The sequence below is a fragment of the Lampetra fluviatilis genome, chromosome 11 (assembly GCF_964198595.1).
Source record: "Lampetra fluviatilis chromosome 11, kcLamFluv1.1, whole genome shotgun sequence".
Classification (NCBI taxonomy): domain Eukaryota; kingdom Metazoa; phylum Chordata; class Hyperoartia; order Petromyzontiformes; family Petromyzontidae; genus Lampetra; species Lampetra fluviatilis.
The window spans coordinates 14,244,649-14,267,107 of NC_136285.1; the positions used below are offsets into that span (position 1 = coordinate 14,244,649).

Genomic DNA, 22,459 nt, shown 5'->3' on the forward strand with positions numbered 1-22,459 from the left:
TCTCAAAACGGTTACCGGTTACCAGTTTAACAACCCTCACTTTTTTATTTAAATTTTGATTTATAGCTTTCGTGACTGCAGGGATTCATATTCTTGTTTTATATATTTTTTATTTTATTATTTCCCTTCTACGTGACTTTACCGAAAGAACCAAGAATATGTAACCCTCACTTTTTTTACACGTTCCGAGTGACGGCGAAGACGGTCGTACAGTGAGCTCTGTCCCTCCATACAGGGAGGAGGGGAGGGATTGGAGGGAGGGGAGGGAGTGGAGGGAGTGGATGGAGCATTCTAACTCGCGTCAAGATCATCCGACAAGAACCGGATCGTCGTATAAATTTGTGATCGGATATGAACCACGTCATAGATTAAGTTGTGATCCGATATCAACAAGATCGTCGTCTGAAGTTGTGTGGGTATGCCGGACGGCGTTTACAAAGCCGGCGAAATGTAGCAAAGGTTTGCCCAAGAGTAGGAGATGCAAAGCATCTGCAATGATGCAAACGGGTTTCTGTCGTTTTGCCCTGACAGCTCGCATCTCTGCTTCCGTAATTAAAATTAAATACCTCCGAAGACAAACGCATGTCGGAAATCTTTACGTAATCTATGCGTATGCGTGATTTTTTCTATGCATTATTTTTTATTCAAATCGAATGAATTATGAGTGAAATAATGGGGGGTGGGCGGGAGGAGGCATTTGCTGAGTGCGATACTTGCACCGCGGACAGGCAGCAGATGAAGTGTACCCCTTGATCCCAATGCTGGACTACATCAAAACGTGTTTCATGGGAAGCTAACTACAAGATTACAGCTTGGCCGTGGAGTGGCGGATGGATGGAAAAGGAGGAGAGAGCCGTGTGGAGTGGAGAGATGCGTGGGTTGCGGTGTATGAGAGAGAGAGGGGGGAGATTGGGCAACCCACGGGCTCAACTAATTTACATCCCAATGGAGCTGGAGCTGACAGTCAACAATGCCGGCCTGCGATGGATGAGACGGTGCAACAAAATGCAGAGAGGGACCCTGGGTTCCTTTTTTTTCCTCCGGGAAGAGGACTCGCGCGCACAACAGAGATCCTTTAAACATCACTCCCTCCAGCACCCGGAATTAATTTATTGTTGCTATCAAAATGTGGGCGAGAGGAGGGGGAGGGTGGCTTCACATTATATCTGACGCTTAGAATTGATTGGGGCTTTGCCCGCCAGCATAGGCGTGCAGAGCGCTCTGCGGGCTTCTACTGTGGGTTGAAGCGATCATGGGCCACAGCATTCCCGGCCTTGTAAATTATAGCGGCGGCAGTGATCGTTCACAGCTCTTTGTTAATAATCCACTGCTGCGTGGGTGAAAGCCTTGCCGCGCCGTATCGGGTGTTTAACTTGTGCTTAAGCAGGCTGCTGTTCGGTGCGGGTCAGTGAAAAGGGATGGGGCCCGGGAGGGGGGAGGAGGGGGGCACAGGACCGATTCGGATATCACTCGCCTCTGTGATGTCACCCACGGCAGGCAATCGACATCAGGTAGCCGGGTTCATAGTTCAGAGCGCGACCGTTCCAACAGCAATAATGATGGTGCAATTTGCCCGCAGCTGCGGTGGATTTAGCCAATGTACCGATGTTTGCGATTGCCCGTTGGTTTAGAGGCGAGGTTCGAATACGCAGCGTGCAATATCTTACTCGCGGCAATGGTGTTAAATGATGCATTTGCGTACGAAGCGAATGTGTCGACATTTAATTCAACAGCCACCCATCAACACACACACACCGAGCACACACACACACATCTAACACACACATACACCGAGCACACACACATCTAACACACACGCACGGGGGGGGGGGGAGTGGTGGGCCTGCAAAAGAGTGCGGCTTCGTTCATTCCTTCACTGCTGCGACAGGCGAGATTGTGAGCTCGGGCTGATGGCACGGCGCCTTCCTCCTCCTCCTCCCCTTCATCTTCCCCTCCCTCGCATCCCTCGCTCCTGCCTTCCTCCCGGCTCTGCAGAATGAGAGCGCACGTGGTGGAGAGGAGTTGGGGTGCGGGGCGGGGTGGAGGAGGTGGAGGCAGGATGCTGCCAATACCCGCTGAGCATGCGCACGTGGTGGCAGTCTTGTCTCCCCCCCCCATCCCTCTATCGCCCTCGCCCCCCACCACCTCTCCCACCCATCCCTCTCATCCCTCCCCACGCTTCTTCATCCCTGCCTGAGCGTGTTCCGGTTGGAGGAGCGCTCCGGGCTCCGTGCAGGCACGGGAGGAAGGAGTCCTCCACGCGCTCTCCGGCGACATCTCTCTCCGCGGAGGTGGCTCCCCGCGGAGACGGAGCGCAGGCACGCGGGGCACGGCGAGACGAGGCGGAGACCGGGGCACGGACACCGCGGATCAGGCGGAGCGAGGCGCGCGTCTTCACACCCACGCGGGCGCTCTGCTCACGCGCGCACGATTCGGCTCATCCCAAGACGCTCAATACCCGGCATCTCAAGGAACACACGCTCGCCGTGCCCGCTGCTGGGTAATGTATCTCATTATACGCGGACTAAACGTGTGTGTGTGTGTACTGCGGTGTCATAGGGAGTCGTTGATGAGCGCGCAGTGCTACCAACCCGGCCGCTGGGGTTCCATTCCCGGCCTCGGATGACATCGCTGGCAAATATCGGAACCGGTCTTTAACGTCGGCACTGGGGAGACAAAGGTGGCCGGGCGTGGTTTCTGACCGCACCATGTCCTCGTTGCGCCGTTGGGACATTAATAGAAGCTCGCTAACAACAGCAACCCACGTGTTCCAGTAGTATGTTAGAGATGTATTCTCTCTCTCTCATTTAAAATGAGAGCTGATATTTCGCTTGCTCCTGCGAGAGAGAATCGGTGCGAATCGTTGGTCTGATCTTCTTACTCCGATGGGATCGTCCATCGTCAAGCAACGACCCTGCTGCAGCACCGACAACGGAGGTGTTCACGACGATGGCGGTGATGATGTTAATGACGATGTTAATGATGATGTTAATGACGACGGTGCTTCAAGACGTTTCTGCAGCACGCGAACCCGGCCCTGTATGAGCACACGTCAACCGCGTACACATCGCGTTACACACACACTGCCGCCACGTAGCTGGTGCTGTTGCAATCGTGTAAAACGGTGGATTCAACGTGCAGGATTACTCAGCGTTATTGCATTTACGCACTATCCCCTGTACCGGGGAACCTACAGGCAGGGAACGCGTCCGAGAGAGAGAGTACGGACCCGCGGGAGATGGAGCCATGAAATCGGCGACCATCCAGGTCAGAGTGAGGTTGTTTTTATTTTTACCGGAAGAATCCGAAGAGCTCTCAAGCTCCTTTGTCGCAGATGTCCAGGCCCTCGCTCGGTCGAAATGTTCCATCGCAGAACTGTGAGATGGCGACCACTTGGAGAGAGGGGAAGCCTTCATCCAGCAGTGGATCTGTCGTGACTGATGGTGTTACAGGTTTAACATGTGTCGTCGTCCTTGCGTTTCTATACGAGATGCATTTCTCTATATACGAGTAAATACATTGTTGGGCAATGCATTTACTCCGAGCATGACCACGTATCGCAATTGCGTTCAATCTGTGCCGGACGTGGACTCAATGCAATTGCGTGCCATGGTAGGCGCGACAGCGTTGTAACGCATTCCCGATGCGCGCGTGCATTAGGATGTGAATTCATTTGTATGTTAATTTGTATGTGGATTTGTATGTGAATTCATTTGTACGCGAATTTGTATATGTATTCATTTGTATGTGAATTTGTATGTAAATTCATTGTATGTGATTTTGTATGTGAATCCATTTTTACGTGAATTTATTTGTACGTGTATTTGTATGTGAATTAAATAGTATGTGAAATTGTATGCGCATTCCTTGCTTTGCGAATTTGTATGTGAAATGTGTATGTTAATTTGGGTGTGAATTCATTTGGATGTGAATTCATTTGCATGTCAATTGCATCGCAGGCGCCACCGAAGCGCTTGAACTGATATAAAAATGCACCGCAAGGGATGTGAACGTGGTGGAGGGGGATGGGACTCGTCCGAGTGAGGAGCTCCCCCACCACCACCGTGGAGACGGAGCGATGAAATCGTCTCGTGTGCAGGGGCTCGATTCGTTGCATCGGGGTGGCAATGGCACGGCCTTCATCTAGCAGTTGATTGGTCATTGCCAATAATGATGATGATGACGAAGACTGTTACAGTGCTGTACTGCGATACAAATGCAAATCTTATCTGCATAGACGACAGAGGGTTATATAGACTCGACGTTTCGGGATACGCACCTACCCGTTAGCCTATTTCAACGTGTGTGCGTGTGTAGCTAAGGCTGCATTTACACACAAATGCAGTACCACGTCCGGCCGCCTTTGTCTCCCCGGTGCTGTTGTTGAACACATACCGCACCAGGTACTCATTTAAGGCTGAGTTGACCAAGACAACTCACACGCCGACCACTAACCTCTCCGTGGCATGTGTGCTGCCCTGCTGTGCGCTGCACTACGAACCTGGCGACACAAGTTCGATTCCCTCTCACAGCCAAAATTGGTGACGATTATCTGAGGCATTTGTGGGCTTTCTCTAGGACGACTCAACCTTAAATTACTCCCTGGTGCATACTCTTTGGGTCTTTCGGTGAAGTCACGTAGATAGAACAATAATAAAATAATAATCAATCACGACGTTTCGATCGCAACACAAGCAATCATCTTCAGGTGAAAAAATACAGCAGGCGGACTGTTGAGGCAGGAAGAAATGCCTGGTGCAGTTTGAAAATATCAGCACTGGGGAGACAAAGGCGGTCGGGCGTGATGCTGGCTACCCACCCCATCGTGTGCCATATGGGCTTTCATAGGCGCTCGCTAACAACACTTTCCCCAACAGCCTTTTCGAGGCTGTACGGGGGAATCTCTGTGTGGATGTGTGTGCGTGGTACGTGTATGATTATGACACGTACAATTACCCGTCACTTCGCATCCCGGTTAAACATCTCATCCGCTCCACTTGAGCGGAGCAGATGTGAAGAGTCAACTGAAGGCATAGCCGCTGCACAGTGAGCGTGTCTAGAGGATATCTGCAATCACTCACAGCCCCATGTCAATCCACTGCCGGATGAAAGTGATCTCGCCGTTCTCGGCCACGGGGCGTTGTTCGTCCATACTTCACCACGGTGGGCAGCGCGAGCGAGTCTACGGGTCTCCGCGCGAGTCCGCGTCTCTCTCCGTGTGAGAAATCACCGGCGGGGTGACGGGGCCGCGAGCCACACACCGGGCTCACGGCACGCTCGAGCACCTCCTCCTCGTCGATGGGCGGTGACCGCCGATGCCCTCCGCTGCATCCGCAGGTCACCCTGCTCCGCCTCTCATGCCTGGGTCTGGCCGTCGCTCGCCAGACCCCGCGGGCGATCGGAGCACGAGTCACCGAGCGGCCCTCCACCTCCTCCGCCGCCATCCCCCGAGTCTCGGCGGTGCCGCGGCGGAGACGGCACGGCGGGCGCGCGCCGCCCGCGGCCCCCGCTCGCACGCGGCCACGGTGAGCGCCGCCAGCCATGCTCGCTCCGCTGCCTCGCCGTTGTGTGCGTCATGCGTCGGAGAGTTCGTGACCGCCACGCCACATCTTTGGCAGGCCCGGCTGCGGCTCCCCTTGGATGGGGCGGGGGGGGGGACGGGGGGGCGACAGTCGAGGTTAAGTATGGGGGGGTCCAGTGTGCTGGGGAGAGTGAGCTTGGCTGGGCCAAAGGGACAGGTTGGGTGGTGCGGGACCCACTCCAACACCTCCCTCGTTGCGTGCCTGCTCTCTGGTGGAACCCTCGAGAAGGGGGTCCATTCCTGTGCCCGCGTCTTGACGCCACAGTGCCTCAAGTGGCGTATCGTGCTTGGCACGGCTCCTGGTGCCAGGAATGAAATGTGGCCCCCACCCTGTCCAATTCCCTCCCGCCCCTCTCCCACTCTCCCAAAATTCCCTCTGGGCAACTTGGGCCCCGGTACAATTGCACCGCCGACATCACTTAATAACGACGACGTCACTCGGTGTGGCAGTGTCAAGACGACGGCAATTCCATCCGGTGGGTATGCATCTCCTAAGTCCGTTTATTTCTCTCCGTGGTGGTGGTGATGATGTAATTAACACGTTTGTTATTCGTGCCATTCTGATAGCGCAAGGCTGTCACAGTGGCACTGTGGTTTTACCAGATTAGGCAATTTGCGAGTGATTTTCCAGATTTGGCAAATTTGGACCGCGACGCCAGCAGGCAATGCCCTGCACAAATCCCAATGGGTTCACGGGATTTTTAAGTGCCCACTGTATTTTCAGTTAATCCATCCGCAGTAGTGACCGGGCAGCCCACAGGATTCGGTTTTTCAATCAACGCGTTGCACGTGTGTCTTATCCAGGGCAGGGCCTCTCTTAGGTGACCGAAAACGGCACCTTCCGTGTTGCATAATAACGCTAATCGGTTCCGTGAAATATCCACTGGGTACCGCGTGTGAGACACGCCGTGTAAATATAGGAACGGCTAATTGCATCGAAGTGCCATTGTGAACACATCTCTGCTCATTATTTAACACACGATTACATCTCACGAAGAGTTAATGATGTTTGGACAACAGAGGATATTAATTTAGTTTTATTATTATCATCTTAGTTCGTTTGCAAAGTGCATTTCGGCCGAGCAGCGGTAAAGAAAGCCATTGAAATTTTTGTATTGATCTGAAGTGATAAATAATAATAAGAATACACGTGACATAATTTATGAATCCATTGACAGCCCTGCGGAGTCCCTGGCTCGTGCCGCTTTGTGAGCTCGCACACGACCCCCCCCACTTCCTCCTACAATTCTGGCTGCCAGCCAGGCCCCTGTGGGGCTTAAAAGTCTCCTCGCAGTGAGAGGTTCCCGGTGATTATTGGTCAGATCGCAAGTCGGGCCAGAAAAAAGCCCGCAACCCCTCTTTGTCACGGATGAGAAGAGTTCGGCCGCTAAATAATGAATATGGTGCAATCGCATAACATCGACGCAACTACCTCCTACAAGTAACTCGCTACCGAGACTTTCGTGCGAGCGTTGCTGCCTCTCGAAAGGTTCCGTCGCGGCGTCGTCATCGACATTCATTCCATCGTTCGCGCGTTCACTCATTCGCTCATTCACTGATTCGCTCGTTCTCTCGTTCGCTCATTCGTCCGTTCGCGCATCGCCTCGGCAGACGAACGCGAGACTCTCCGAGCCTCGGCGCCAGCAGCGCGTCCCCCGCCAGGCGGCATGGAGGGCGTGCGCCCCCCGCCAGGCGGCATGGAGGGCGTGCGTGCGTGGGACGCGGTGGGCCTGGCCTTCTCGGCGCTGCTGAACGCCGCCGCGCTGCTGGGCAACCTGGCGCTGCTCGTGGTGCTGCTGCGCGCGCCGCCCCTGCGCAAGTTCATCTTCGTGCTGCACCTGTGCGTGGTGGACCTGCTCTCCGCCACCGTGCTCATGCCCATGGCGATCGCGTCGAGCCGGCCCGTGTCGCTCGCGCTCGGCGGGCCGCCCGTCGGCGAGGGGGACGTCTTCTGCAAGGCGCACGTCTTCCTCAACGTGTGCCTCATCAGCGCCTCCATCCTCTCTGTGTCGGCCATCTCGGTGGAGCGCTACTACTACATCGTGCACCCGATGCGCTACGAGGGCCGCGTGGGCGCCGGCCTGGCCGTCTCCGTGCTCGCGTTCATCTGGGTCGAGTCCGGCCTCGCCTCCGTGGTGCCGCTCCTGGGCTGGCGCGCGACCCCCGACGCGCCGTGGCCCGTCAACGGCACCGCGGCCGCGCCGGCGGCGCGCTGCTCACTCTACTGGAGCGACGGCGAGTACAAGAACGTGTTCGTGGTGGTGTTCAGCGTCTTCTGCTTCGTGGTGCCGGGCCTCATCGTCACCGTGGTCTACTGCAGCGTGTTCAAGGTGGCGCGCATCGCAGCGCTGCAGCAGGGCCCGCTGCCCTCGTGGACCAACGGCGCGCGCCAGCGCTCCGTGTCGCTCAACAGCCAGACGACCATCGTGAGCGACGCCGCGGGCAACGCCGGGTCGGCGAGCGGCGGCGGCGGCGGCCCGCCCGCCAGGATCTCGCCCGAGCGGGCCTTCGGCGGCGGCAAGGCGGCCGTCACGCTGGCGATCCTCGTGGGGCAGTTCGTGGTGTGCTGGCTGCCGCACTTCGCCTACCACCTGCACGCGGCGACGAGCGGGCGGCGGGGCGACACCGAGTCGGCGGAGACGCTGGTCACGTGGCTCGCCTACTCCTCCTTCTCCATCAACCCGTTCTTCTACGGGTGGCTCAACCGGCAGATCCGCGAGGAGCTCAAGAAGCTGGCGCGGTGCCGCTGCGCCGGCCCCTGGCCCAGGGACGAGCCGCCGGGACCGTCCAGCCACGGCTCGGTGGAGGAGAACTTCTTCCAGTTCCTGCAGCGCACCGGCTGCCCCGTGGTGGTCGGGGGGGGGCCCGAGCCGCCCGTCGCGTTCGCCACGTCCACGCCCAAGCGGGCCTTGGACCACATCGCCGCCCTCGGGTTCCGCATCCCCGGGCAGATCCCCGAGGAGTCGTCCGAATACAACGAGCACATGTTCTCCAACTCCGCGCGGGACCCGTAGCCGCGGCGGTGCCGCCGCCGCCACCGCGTCACGGCCTTGGCGACGTGGGCCCTTCCCCGGCGACGTTTTTTGCCAAATCCGCGTGAAAATGGGGACATCTGCCAACGTGTCAGCTGGGACTTTAGCCTGCACCGGCAGTGCCCAATAACTGTGCTTTATTTATTTATTTATGTCACCCTCCACCCCCCCCTCCACTCTCCCCCAGTTGCATTTTTAATTAACTTGTGGTGAGCCATTGGTGTTTTTTTTACGTGGTTGTGTAGAAAGAATGTGGTACAAAATATAAAATTGCCAATCAATCAAACGGTGGCATTTATTGAGAGCGAGCGAGAATCCCAGTTTACCGCTCGGTAAAATGGACGGAATATTTTTTTTTTTACAGAATTTACCGGCCTTAAAAGGCGTCGTAAAAACGTTGTAAAACGGTGCTTAATTTGACTTTTAATCCGTCACGGGGGGAAGGGGGTCCTGCGAAGCCACAGTTTCCATCCCACGGCCCGGTGAGATGACTATGTCTCTGTTCAGCGGCGTTGTACCAGGGGTCATGGACTCGCTTCCTGTAAGGTGCGCGGAGCGCTGCGCCGAGAGTCCCGTCCGGAGGAGCTCGGCAGAAGCGCGCCGCGTGACATTTTGTCTCTGGGAAACCCGCGGCGCTGCGTTGGCAGTGGCGCACAAGCTCAACGGCGGAATAACGCTGCCCTGAAGAGGACCAAATACATCGGGAAAGATCGCCTCTCTGGCAGAGACGTTGCCACAAAATCTTGCTTGCTGCCTTCTTCTTTTCTTCGATGGGCAGTGATTTTCATCTTCTTGGTTCTTTCGGTAAAGTCACGTAGAAGGGAAATAATAAAAATTAAACATAATAAAATACAATACTCACGATGTTTCGGCCACAACGCAAGCAGCCGCCCTCAGGTGAAGAACAGGTCTGTCGGAAAGACAGCGTCTGAATGAACACCACCATGCTTGGCAGTGTATATTTAAGCTTTTGTCGAACGTGTTGAATTACGTCGATAGAAAGCGTGCCCACGGTGGCGGTGTTGGGGCGTAACGATGAATTCCTTCAACATTGACGTTCATTCTCAAGGCTCACAATTGCATGCGTCCAATCACGAGCGTAAGAATCCACAATTGCTTATGTGCTGTATGTCCACGGGTTCATTTGACCCCTCCAGCCACTAGAGGCCGCTACATTCATTACGGTGTCAAAGAGTGGAACAGATGCTTGAATCACATTGTGAGCAGCGCATCTGTTAGGCTTTGCGTTTGCAAATGGTGCTGTGGTCAGACCCAAACGGGCTAAATATGATTCCAGCTTTGTGAAAACTATGTCCATAACCCCGATCTGGTAACGTGAATGTCTTGCTCTTGTTTTGCTCTCAAGAGGACGCGATGGAAAGCAATTGTTCCGGTAATTTTACCGCGAGCTCCGATTGCCAAATCCGGGGGCGAAACTAACGACCGTGAAAGAACGGTAATCCACAACGGCGATTGCAAATCAGAGCGGAATTTTATCCGGCAGAGAATCGCCCACGTGGCACGACGCGGTGGCTTGTGACGGAGCGTTGTGGCCGCGTGGATGGCGGAGTGTCCTTGAGGAACGAAAACAAACCCAGGCTAAACAACCTGACCTTGCTGACCTCTCAGCGTGGGCTAGGGTTATGCGTGTAAGATCAGGGCTAGGGTTACACGTGTAAGCTAAGCTGACTGCGATCTCAGGGAACGGAGGGACGGACCGTGCTGTGGACGCAGGGAGCCGCGCTCGCTACGCGAGACGCCGCTGCCGGTTGTGGTTGAGCGCTCGCAGTGTCATCTCCGCCGCCGTGAACGCGACGCCGGTGCCCCGGTGCCCCGCCGCGAGCCGCTCACGTTGATCGCGCCGTTGCTTTTTGTTACTTTTCGTATTCTTTTTGCTTCCTCCGGCTGTGAAGGACCATGCACGCAGCTCGTTTGTCGAGCTGCTTTCGTACCGTACGCAGCCAACCGTCCTAATCGGAGGTGCGTCACGGCGCTAGCGATTATTGTTATCATTATAATGATGATAATTACTACGCCTGTCGATCCGAAACCATCGCTGGCAGCTCAGAAATCCGATGGCCGAGTGGCGGCCGAGATGGAACCGGCATCTCGTGTGCGGTGAACTTCAATTTCCGCTGCATGGAAGGAAAAATCAACTCCTATTGAGTGGAGGTCCTCTCATCCGCACATCGATTATCCGGACTTCTCAATACCCATCGACTTGGAGCGTACCACGTAAAATTCTATGATCCACACCAACGATTATTATTCTAATCCATGTCGTTGCCTGGATCTGGCGATAAATTAATTATTCTGCCCGAGACTTAAGAGGCCTTCATTCAGCAATGGCTAGATCATGGCAGCTGATGCTAGTGTTGGTGAAACAGAGACGATTGGTTCTTACCCACAGCGCCTGCTGAGCCATGCCAGGTTGGCTCAGCATGGCCCCGGCGGATTGTAACCGGCTCGATTCCAACAGCACGCCCAGGTTGTGGTGCGTGGGGAATCAGGCGGTGCGTGGGTAGTCAGGTGGTGCGTGGGGAGTCAGGTGGTGCGTGGGGAGTCACGTGGGGTCGCTCGGTTGCCCCTGGCGGGGCTGGGGGAGTGAACTCCTCAACTTGTTGTGGACTTGACGGGTGACATTTACCTACGGCCCTTCGGAAAACATCACGCCCAACGCGCACCACCAGGAGGTGACGGCTGCGTTCTAACCACGCACGAGAGCGGTAAAGATCGCAAGCCGGACGCCGCGCCGAAATGTACGGGTGAAGGTGATCGCCTGCGAATGAGCGTCGATCGAGGAAAATTGATTTTGCCAAAACTTAAGCAGGGACGTGATAATATGAATCAATATTATCTGAAATTTGAAATGCATTCAACCGCAAGTGTTGGTTATTGATCAGTTTACTCGTCGTTTTTAATTACGGATCTTTATTATTTATTTAACGTCATGAGGTCAGGACGCACGCACGTGATTCCACCTCTGCGTTAACCCACGTGGGCTTAAATGTTACGTGAGCGGTCAGGCGTACGATCATTTATCGTTTAATATCGATACTCGAGCTCACGACAACTTTGGTATCGAAGGATCGGCATACGTCGTATTAAATGGGTTCACGTGACTTGGTTGACCACCAGGGATTCCCAGGAGTTGTGGGCATGGTGCTGCGAGGTGTGGCAAGCACATGACAGTGTTGAGTGTTATCTCCTCATATTGGGCGGTGGGTTTTCTCCGGTGTCTATCGGTGTCCTCCCTTATGAATCCAGACTCTCATTTATGGAGTGGGCCAAACATTCCAATGAACCAGGAGACGATCCTGAAAATGAGCCTCAAGAAGAATCAGTGGAAGCTTTCCTGGGTAAACAATTTACATTATGTCTAATTGTTGCGTGGGTTATAGGGACGCCTGCCTTAGCGGTGTTATAAAAATATAAGGGGCCCGGGCAACGAATTGTTATTCAGAATGTTTGTGGTTTCAATTCCCGATCCGTTGATGCGACTGCTGCTGTTTATGATCGGTCCTTTTTACCACGAAGAACGGCCACCGTTTCTCAACATGTCATTGGCAACAAACGTGTCGAGTTTTTGTTGTTGCTGTTGTTGTTTCTTCAACGACAGCGCCGTTAGTTTCTCTGCTCATCTGTGTTTATTTAATTAATTGGGCAGACCCCTAATCGGCCGGCCTTTGCGGCGCTTGTACGCGTCCACGTACGGACGTTTTGTCCATCCGCTGCTGGATGGGGACCTTCCCTGATGAGACGTCACCACGCTGTAACGTCGGCGCGGGTTGGTTGAGGCGGTGGGCCACAGACGCGGTAGCGTAGAAGTAAGGTACAATAATCGTTTCTGCAACTGCGCCTCTGTTGGCCACCACGTGGCCAGCAATGTGGTGGTGATGGTGCTTCATGTACAGGGTGGACCTAAAGTCAGGACACACGGGGTTATTATATTAATTTTAACAAATGTTCAAACTGACCCCATTAATATTCATGCGTGATGCATGAATTCTCTTTTGAACTCACGACTTTGTATGTTTTAAGATGATAGCTGTGTCATTTTGAACATTCATCAATTATGTTTCATCTCAACTCATTACGGGTTCTTTGTCGAGATTTGTAAATGACGCATTTGCCCACAGAAATAATAATAATAGGAACATTTAATAATAACAGATAAAATATTAACTTAAATAATGAATAATTCAAATATTGTAATGCCAGTGTTAAATAAATAAAATAACCTTTTTGTGTCCTGACTTGTGGGCCACCCTGTAGAACTCGAAGGGTCACGAGTTAACAATGGACGCTCACGAAGGATCGACTCAGCCGATCATCTTCAACATCCCTCCACGGTCAATAAAATAACTACCACTTTGTGTCAACTAAACAGCGGTCTCTCTGCTGACAAACTGGCCCCTGTCATGGGAACGTGGAACTTCCACCCCTGGCTCAGGGCCGCCGATGGAGATGGCTCGGTTGAGCGGCGAGACGCGTTTGATTTTGTTTTACTTTGACGTCAGTCGATGACAGAGAGACATGGGGCGACAATTGTGCGGGTAAACTCCCATGCTTTAGATGCCGGGAAATCTATTTAAACTCTCTGAAGTTGGTGTGGAGTGGCTGCTTTGCTGAATTAACAAGGAACACGGCGAGGTAGATAGCGATACTTTAACTGGGTTGTTTTTTTTATCACCGTCTCTGACACGAAAGGAAGATGTCACGCTTCGTTCGCCCGGCCCTTTTCTGGAGAAAAAAGATGTCTAGCGTGGCGTCAAGAAATGCATGAAGGCCATCATCATCAGCAGCAGCCACAGTCAATCCACTGCTGGATGAACAATCCTCGGCCCCTATCTTGACGCCTTCCTCTCCGAGCACTGACAGTTGGGAAAAGCTCCCGTCACGACTTTAATCGAACCTGTTATTTGAATGACTATACGATCACAAACATATTACAAACCTTTATATAAGTATTAATGTATGTGCCTATGGTGCCATGATTCCAGTACATTGTTCTGGTGACTGTGTTTTCCTACAATAGGACAAATCTGTTAGGGAGATATAAATAACTACACAGCGTGCATGGTACTGTGCGTCTCGGTACAGACAGCCTCTTGATGTAGTCGCCTCTCGATTTTCCAGGGTAATCGCGTGGCAGGACGGTGGCACGGTGGGCAACAACCATGGTTCACAGGAAGAGAGGCCTTCCTCGCCTCTGTGGAGTTTGAATGTTCTCCCCCAGCCTGTACATTTAAGTGGTATTGGCCAAAACATCCCCAGTACTGAAAAAATGGACCTGCGCATGACTCACCTGAGATGACGCACACGAGCACACACGGCCGCAACGTTGGCCCATCTCCTGTGGAAACTTGGCAGGACCCGGCTGAAAAAGAGTCTTGAGACTCGTTGAGGCTCTCCGGGGTTAGCAAGCACAATAAAATACAGATACAATAGTCAGTGGAGGTGAGGGCTGATCCGGACAAATCGAAAACCACGACTATTACAATACACGTTGTTACAATTACAGATGTTTACCAAAAAAGCCTCGCTCAGTCTCAATACATTTAGGTTTGCGCAGTAAGGGGTGAGACTCGCCAGAGTTATGGGTTTCCCAATTAAGTAAACATGCAAATGAGGCTATGACAATATGGGATGGCTGTTGACGACGCCGGCTTTTTTTATTGTTGCTTAAAGCGATCGCTCACTTGCCTGCCAATACATTTGGGGTCACGTGAGCACTGAGCCAATTGGCCATCGACGAGTGAGGAGGGGCAGGTCAATGTTCAAACAGCCTGCATATTTATTTACTGGCAGTCTGGATAATCTACCCCCCTTCCGCCTCCCACCCCCACGGATAATCGAGAGTTCACTGTACTTTGCTGGTCGATATTTATTTGATATATATACACATATCTATATTTGTAAACGATTTCATATTTAATTGGACAGGGTACGAGCAGGTCGCTGTTGTATTCTATACGAGACTGCGATGAGCGGTGGGGCCACGTGCGTTAGTCACGCGGTTACTGTGACGTCATCGCGTGACGCGCAAGGTACGCGGTTGGCGGGGTAACAATCACGGCCGTCCATAGAGGGGGGGGGTGCGGGGTCTGGGGCAAATCACACCGTGTTGGCCCCCCCCCCCGACACCTTCAAACTACACCGGAAGTATTCAATCTGACAGCGCGACGTCAACGCGTGGGGGCCTCCCAAAGCGCGGGGCCCAGGGCGGTCGCCCAGATTCTAGGGACGCCTCTGGTGACGATTGCACATATTTTGTTGTTGTTTGCTGTCTAGAAGAAAGGGAGGAAAAAAAACAATCGCCTCTCGTGCGGTGTGCGATGCGAGTCTGACAAGCGGTGGTGGGATCTCACGACCCCGGGGCTCCGCGTGTGTCGTTAGGGGCAATGGGGAGGGGGCGCGTACGGTGACCCCCCCCAACCCCAACCCCGACGCGGTGATGAGCGCCGCACCTGCGGGGTTATTTCTATTGGCGCGACGCTGCGATGCAGCTGGGAATTAGCGGGGCTCGCGCGTTGGTTTTTTGTGTTTCTCTTGCATCGTTTTGAACACGAATACGAGAAAAATAAAATAAAAAAAATCACAAAAGGTGAAACGTGACCATCGCTCCTCCGTGCCGCCTCTTTTCTTTCCTCTCGCTCCGCCCGCTCGTGAGTTTTTAACTCAACGATTTTCAAGGAATTTGCCACGACGGTTCAGCTGCTGCACCGGGAGATGGCATCGAGCCGGCGATGTATGGACTCGAGCGTGCTGGACATTCCACCACCGGCAGCTGACTTCGTTTCTCGGTGAAAGAGGTGACAATGACACGTGTTTTTTTTTTCTCCTGTAGATAGTTACAACGTACGGCGAAACCGGTAACCGTTATTCTTCTTGCGGTTACCGGTAATCCAACAACAACCGATTAAACAACCGTGTTTACAAACCGTTCACGCAAAGTAACATCGGAAATGTTGCTGCAAAAAATTTACCATGAATTTTTTTTTCATTTTCAAATGACGCACAAAGTCCAGCATCGACACGGAACACCGGGCGGAAGAAATCAGGGCTCAAGAAAAAAGTTAAAAATAGCGGTGATTTGACCATTAGGCTCAACCCGCAGACGCGTGCTAGCAAGGCGCGACCCACATACGAATTGGGTTTCATTAACGCAGAGCGAACGTCTGCGCTTAAAATAGAGGCACCTTGCCACCCACAGGGGCGGCGTTGGGGTTATTTATATCAAGACGACTCCGCAATGAGTCGCGTTGTAAATTAATTAGCCGCTCTCCAACGTGTCACTGAATTGTCACGATGTTCAGACAGAAAAGCAACAACAAACCGCAGCATCTCATTCAATATTGGGCGCGCGTGTGCGGTGTGCAGGGTGTGTTCTGTGTTGTTGTCGTGTGGTTTGTGTTGTGTGGATTGTGTTGTGTGTGTTGTATGGTGTGTGTTCCGTTTTTGTGTGGATTTTTGTAACGATAGAATTGAAACGTCGTTTATTTATAGCCATGTGAGAACCGGCTGAGAATGAAATAATTTACGTTTATTTCGCAAGGAAGAAAATCTGGGTCTGTCGTGTGTGCAAGCACGACAGTCGATTGTGGGCGAATTTTAAAAAAATATATATCACTCGGCATTCAAGTTATAGCAGCCTCGTATTAAAATAAAGATTCATTTTAAGAAATAAATAATTCGTAAATGTAATTCAAGTGTTCAACAACAACAACAACATCACGAAGAACGGTGGCTCAAATGAACAGGAGCGAGCAAAGCAATCACGCAGAGTGGAAATAACGTCGCGATGGTGACCGTGAAAGATAATGCCGGAGGTGTAAATACAAAAGAAAGAAATCTATTCACAACTCTCCGACGTGCACGCGATCGGCATAAATCATCTTAGGAACGCGTAGGCAGGTGACCTGGCTCGTGCCATCGTTTCTCACGTGTACAGTTTTTCAGCGGCAATGCCATTCCGTGTGCGAGGAGGAGTACCACCGTGGGCTCGAGGTCATTTATCACAATGAGTACTTTGCTGAAGGTCATTTACCACAAAAGAAACAAAAAGATTGCCCGAAAAATGTAAAACAGCAGATCCCCCACGGTGAGGGTGACACGTCAAGTTAGCGCACTGGATTTTAAAATATAAACCGTTGATTTTCTTAATGCGATTTAAACTACTGTACGTGTTTAACAATAAATGTTATGCCTCGGTCAAAATTGCTGAAAATAAAAACGAATTTCACTGCGTGTGGCCGTGGTGAGAGCATATCTCGTTTTCTGATTGCCCTCTGGTTTATTTGGTTCCTGCGTGCATATCCGTGAACTCGTTTCCCCTTTAACAATGTTTTTGAACCATAAGTACTGTACGGAATATAATAATACCGTACTGTAGTCTCCACTTGTAACACTACGCCGCCATCACCACCGCACATCATTCAATCCCTCTGGAAGAGAGAGAACGAATCAGAGGCGCGAGGAACCATAGACAAGCCGAGGCAACAATTGACCAAGCTCTGCAGTCCTCGATGTATATGTAAGGTGTCACCGGGCAATTACTGAGTGTTTTACACGTGGGAGGAAATCCGAGCACCCAGAGAAAACCCACGCATGCGAGGGAGCAACACTATATCCCATACAGACGGAACAGGTGGAGTCCACATTTTTGCTCGACTGCCATCTCCTCGCGAGCCATCGTTTCTTCACTATTTTGTCAACAAATACAGAGAGACTCGTGCATTCTGAGCCAATTTTCCACGACCCTGTAGCAGCACAGACTACGTGGGAGGGGGGTTTTGGTGGGGGGGGGGTGTAATCGTCAATACGTTTCAAAACGAATTTTAAAACACGGGTGAAAAGGTCAGACGGGACGGCTGGGGGCCCGTTGTGGTGCCCGTGTGATGCCCCTTCTCCTGCCTCTTGATGACGCGGGGCGCGCGCGCCGCTCACGACCGCCCAGAGGTTGCCCTTTTCCCTCTCCCCCCGCGGCTTGCAGAGTTCAGCTTTGATCTCAGCACGGGGGGGTCACTGAGCCAGCGCGCGCGGGAGCCGTGCCGGGTCCATCTCCCCCCTCCCAGCCGTGGAAGCAACGCGCCGGGAATTATTCGGAAGCCCGTCGCTCCACGGCCACCGCCGAGACATTGACAACGCGGCATCGACGTAGAATGGACACAAAACCACAACAACAACCAACAAAAAAACCCACCCAAATATAAACCACTACAGAGGCGTTCGCTGCTTTGAACGAGGTGATAGCGGTCGTTGTTGTGGGTGAGGTGGGAGGGGGGGGGGCATCCGTGAGTCGGACCTCAGGACGACGATCGCCCCAAGCGCATGGGCGACAGCGGACTCGGTGGGCCGATGGGACGGCCACGGTGGAGACGGAACGACGGCAAATTCAGCTCGCGTGGAGGAGCTACATCGGTGTGAGATCGTGAGGGATGGCGAGAGCGTTGGGTAAGAGCCTTCATCCAGCAGTGAATAAATCATGTCCGATGATGACTGTATACAGAGTGATTCAAAGAAGATGTTTTTAACACTTCTGCAAATTTGCAACAGTGCCCCGAGCATGTGCCTCTGGGCTCTGGAGACCACCTGGAGATGATTCCCGGCACGCGTTGACAACGATGGCGAACAAGTGGAGACTCTTTGACTTTTTGAAGCTATTAACATACATTTGTTATCATGTTACAGTGTATTGTCCATTCTTTTTTTCATTAAAAACGATATTCCCTTATAGGTGTTCACATTTGTTCTAAGCACGCTGCATTTGAACGGCACTGCAGGTTTCCAGGGCACCCATTCGTTTTAAAGAATAAATCGCGGTTTGATGAAGTAAATAAAAAATCATCGATGGGAAGTCGATGAGGATATTTACCACTGATGTTGGCCCAGGCTGGGGCTCGAATCCAGATTGCTGGGTTCATACCACAGGGCGCTCACAATAGTGACACAACTTCACGCATATACGGACAAAGCTAAAGGTCCCAATTGTAGCCTCCACAGACTGTTGGGGCAAGTGTCGTTCGCGAGAACCTATGAAGGCGGCACGATACACTAGGGGATGGGTCACCAAACACCACGCCCACCCGCCTTTGTCTCCCCAGTGCTGATGTTTACACACCGCACCAGGTGCAGAACTCATTTAAGGCGGAGTCGACCTAGGAGAGACCGGTTTTATATATTCGCCACGCACGTTGGCCGTGAGCGGAAATCGAACTCGGGTCGTCGTGTTCGTAGCGCAAGTGCGCTAACCACTACGCCACCGCTTCCACAATATGCGCACACAGACGCACACCAACCTGTGCACGACACGCGCGTGCGCGCGCTCATGCTAACAGCGCTCGGCTCTCTAATTTGACAGCCAATTTGTTTTTCGTTGCATCTGCTCGGGCCACTTTGAGGATTTACAAATCGGGTGGCCTCTACGACATCAGGAACAGCGGCGGCAGCAGCGGCTAAAAATAGCCTCGGGTGATGGGGGAGGAGGCGACGGGGGCAAGTTTCCAGCTCCATCCGCACCTCCCCCAGGAGTAAGGGGTGGAGGGAGGCTCTGCGATGGTGGATGGATACGAGGAGGGGGTGAGTCGCAGAGGGACAAAAGAACGAGAGACGCAGAGAAGCGGTGGCATACGTGCACAGGGGCCTCCTTCTTTCAGAGAGGGGGGGGGGAAATGATGTGTCTGTCTCCCACCGTGGCTCTCTGTGTGCCTCTGTGTGTTTCTCCGTGTCACTTTATCACTGCCCCGTGTCTCCGTCTGTCTCTTTGTGTGTGCGACACGTGCACGTGAACAGTGTACTCACTTCCAACCCCAACATGTATCTGCGCCTGTCTCTCTGCCTCTCTGTCCGCCTCTGTCTATTTATGTGGCTCTGTATAACTCTGTGTGTCTGTCTTTGCCTGCCTCTCCCTATTTCTCTCTCAATCTATCCTTCTGTGGCTATCTATGTCTCTCTCCGTGTCCCTCTGTCTGGTTTCACTCCATGTATCTGTCTCCAGGATCTCTCTCCATATCTGTCTGTTTCCCTCTATGGCTGTCTGTCTTTGTGTTTGGCCCTGTGTCTCTGTCTTTCGGCCCCTTCCCCGTCTCCACGCGACCCACTTCTTGTTACGATGGCTCTGGGGAAGGGCAACGTCTGATGACGAAATGCAGGGAATGGTGTCAAGGTCAACACTATCACGGCCAATACCATCGATGCCACCACAGCTCATCATTGATTAATTCATTTAGCGAGATTCTTCAACTGTTGCACGGTCAACACCCTCACGTGGCGTAGCGTGGTTGGCGTGGACCCTGGTGCAAGGAATGAAACGGTGCCCCCTGTCCAATGTTGCCTTTCCCCTCCTCGTAGCCCAGCGCCCGTGTCCCTCTGGCACGTGTCGCCCTGGTTCAGCTGCACCGCTGCGTACCTCTCTCCAATGCCCTAAGAAGCTCACTCTTCCATTGCCCTTCCCTCGCTGTCTCTCACCTGCCCCCTCCATATCTGCCCCATAGGGCCCCCTCCTCCACATCTTCCTCTTCATTCTATACATTGACCCACTTTCACCCAATCCCCTCTCCGCCATCAGGTCCGATGTTAGAAAGCGATCCCAGATATAGCATTAATTCTGCTTGAAAGGCACTTCATCAGCTTGTCTTACGCCGTTCTGCTGCTGCTCGCTACGTGCCTGGCATGCAACACAAAACGCAAGGCGTCTACAACCGCGCTTTCTCCTACCTCGTGCAACCTGCGCTCCTATCCTGGGATTAAGTGGCGGAGAAGATGCCCCCCCCTGCTATTCCTAAAAAGAGTCCTCCACCTACCAATCCTTCGCTCTCACTTCCTCTTGCGCCACACTGGAGATTTTGTGTGAAGCACTTATCATCATCATCAATCATCAGCAATCATCAGCAATGCTCTATCCGCTGCGAGATAAAGGCCTCTTCAAGCCGTCGCTATCTCTCGCAGCCACACGATGTAGCTATCCTTTTAACTCTTGCACATCGGCTAAATCTCATCGTTCCATCGCTCGGGTGGTGCTACCCCTGGATGCCTCTGCGCCGTTGCTCGCCACTTCGTCTTCTGTGACAGATTGGCTCCTGGCGCAGTGCCCAGCTACCGTCTACAGTATCTCAATGTCCTGTCATCAGCATCATCAGCACCTACCCATGTCACCTCGTCGAAGGGAGGTAAGGGGCGGATGCAATGAGACCAGGATTTGTGTCCAAATTGTTGTTGTGGGTATCTCGTCACCATATCCAGAGTTAAATTTCTCGTACATTATATTTTCTGGAGGTACACCAACACCCAATCCCGTTGACCCTGGCCCTCTCCACCCAGACAGCTGTGGTGGAGAACAGGGACATTTTACAGATTTCCAGACTGAAGTGAACCTTTTATTTTTCCACGTCAAAACATTTTGCAGTTGTCCGCACAAACCACGACATTCACGGTGGCCGTGTCCCTCGCCTGGTAAAACGTTGTTCCACCCCACCCCAGAATTTCGATATCTGTGGAGACATCACCACGTGTGCTGATGTCTCCAACCACGCCGATGCAGCCCGGCAACAAGAGCTGTGGTGTGGGAAGGAAGACGGCGGTGTCCCAGATAAGTTGTGACCCGCGTAACCTTCGCGTAGCGCTGGAAATAAAATCTATATTTGCATGCACAGCCAGACGAACGACTCCCGTGTAACAATGGCAGTAACAGAATGCATAATATAGCAAGGTGCCTGCTTCCACAGACGTATGTGATGATGAAGGTAGTGGTGGCTGTGGGGGGGGGGGGGTGTCAGGGCTGTGTGTGTTGTGATGGGGATAATGAAGGCCTTTATCTCATCATTGGCCAAGGTAAATCCACTGCTGGATGAGGGTCTTGCTGTGGCGAGTATAGAGGAAGCACAGCGCAACAAAGTATGTTGGTGCACTGTCCACTCATGGCCGCCAGGTAGCGCTGCAGCATAACAAACAACCTGTTTGTGCATGGCTGGGTCAACCTTCCATACACGATGGTGGTCAAGGCACTTTTTTGCTTAACTTGCGATATTTTGCGCAGCTTGAACATATCAATAACAGACATTCTCGATCCACTGCTGGGCGATGACCTCCCAACGCCGCCGCCGTCTCTCAAGATCCTGCGTTGCAACGATCTACCTGCACACGCGAGCTGGAGTCATCGCTCCATCTCCCTTTGATTGACGTTCTCTGGGACCCGTGCCATTGATTGGGTCATGCTGCTTATTATCCGTTTTTGTAAACATTGACAATGAATCCGTGGCCCTCTTTTTGGACACTTACGGACACACCAAAGCCTGTCATGGGGGGGACACGGGAACCACGCAAGAAGTTTGTGATCACGATGACACGCCCGAGAGAACATCCACCGCGGAGATGGAGCGATGATGACGACGACGACGAAGAGATGGGCTCGTGTGCAGGAGCTGGTATTGTGGCATGGAGAGACCGTGAGAGGTGACGACGGTTTGGGGAGGCACCCAACCCGGCAGTGGATCAACAAAGGGAAACATTTGGTGATGCTCCTGCTGCTGCTGCATTGGCAGTGGTGCGCAAACAACACTCATCACAGTCATCAATAGCACTGCGTGTGGCCTTAAACGGAAAAAAGTATATACTAGGCGACGTTTCTGGCAATGGCTCTATTTCATAGCGTATACATTTAGAGGCCACAGAGAAGGAGTGGATCACAAGAAAAGCGACTGTGCAATCCATCTCTCTGGCCTGGCTATCTACGTGATATCAAAAAGGGACATTGTCCAAAACGTCGACTATTATATTTGTTCACTTCAAGGCCACAGACACACACAGGGAGTGTTATTGACGAACGTGCTGAGCGTTTTGATAAAAA

General features: G+C 52.7%; 1 protein-coding gene across 5 annotated transcripts; it reads left to right on the forward strand.

Annotated features, from left to right (window-relative positions):
- Positions 1-1,125: 1,125 nt before the first annotated feature.
- LOC144934855 (G-protein coupled receptor 61-like) lies at positions 1,126-15,236 on the forward strand. 5 transcript variants are annotated; one of them, XM_078861079.1, is made up of 3 exons: positions 1,126-2,500; positions 5,338-5,525; positions 7,193-15,236. In XM_078861079.1, the coding sequence occupies exons 1-3, from the start codon at positions 2,082-2,084 to the stop codon at positions 8,593-8,595; spliced, it is 2,010 nt and encodes a 669-aa protein (XP_078717205.1). In that variant the 5' UTR covers positions 1,126-2,081; the 3' UTR covers positions 8,596-15,236. The 5 variants fall into 5 exon arrangements, with proteins under 5 accessions (XP_078717205.1, XP_078717209.1, XP_078717208.1 ...); XM_078861083.1 differs by adding an exon at positions 6,032-6,057 and having other exon boundaries at positions 2,414-5,525; XM_078861082.1 differs by having other exon boundaries at positions 2,414-3,267.
- Positions 15,237-22,459: the final 7,223 nt, after the last annotated feature.

Excerpts from the sequence above, each read along its gene's own strand:
- LOC144934855 (XM_078861079.1), top strand. The coding sequence starts at position 2,082 with ATGCGCACGTGGTGGCAGTCTTGTCTCCCCCCCCCATCCCTCTATCGC. Across the intron at positions 2,501-5,337 it reads CTCGCCGTGCCCGCTGCTGG|GTCACCCTGCTCCGCCTCTC; the intron begins GTAATGTATCTC and ends CTGCATCCGCAG. Across the intron at positions 5,526-7,192 it reads CCCGCTCGCACGCGGCCACG|ACGAACGCGAGACTCTCCGA; the intron begins GTGAGCGCCGCC and ends TCGCCTCGGCAG.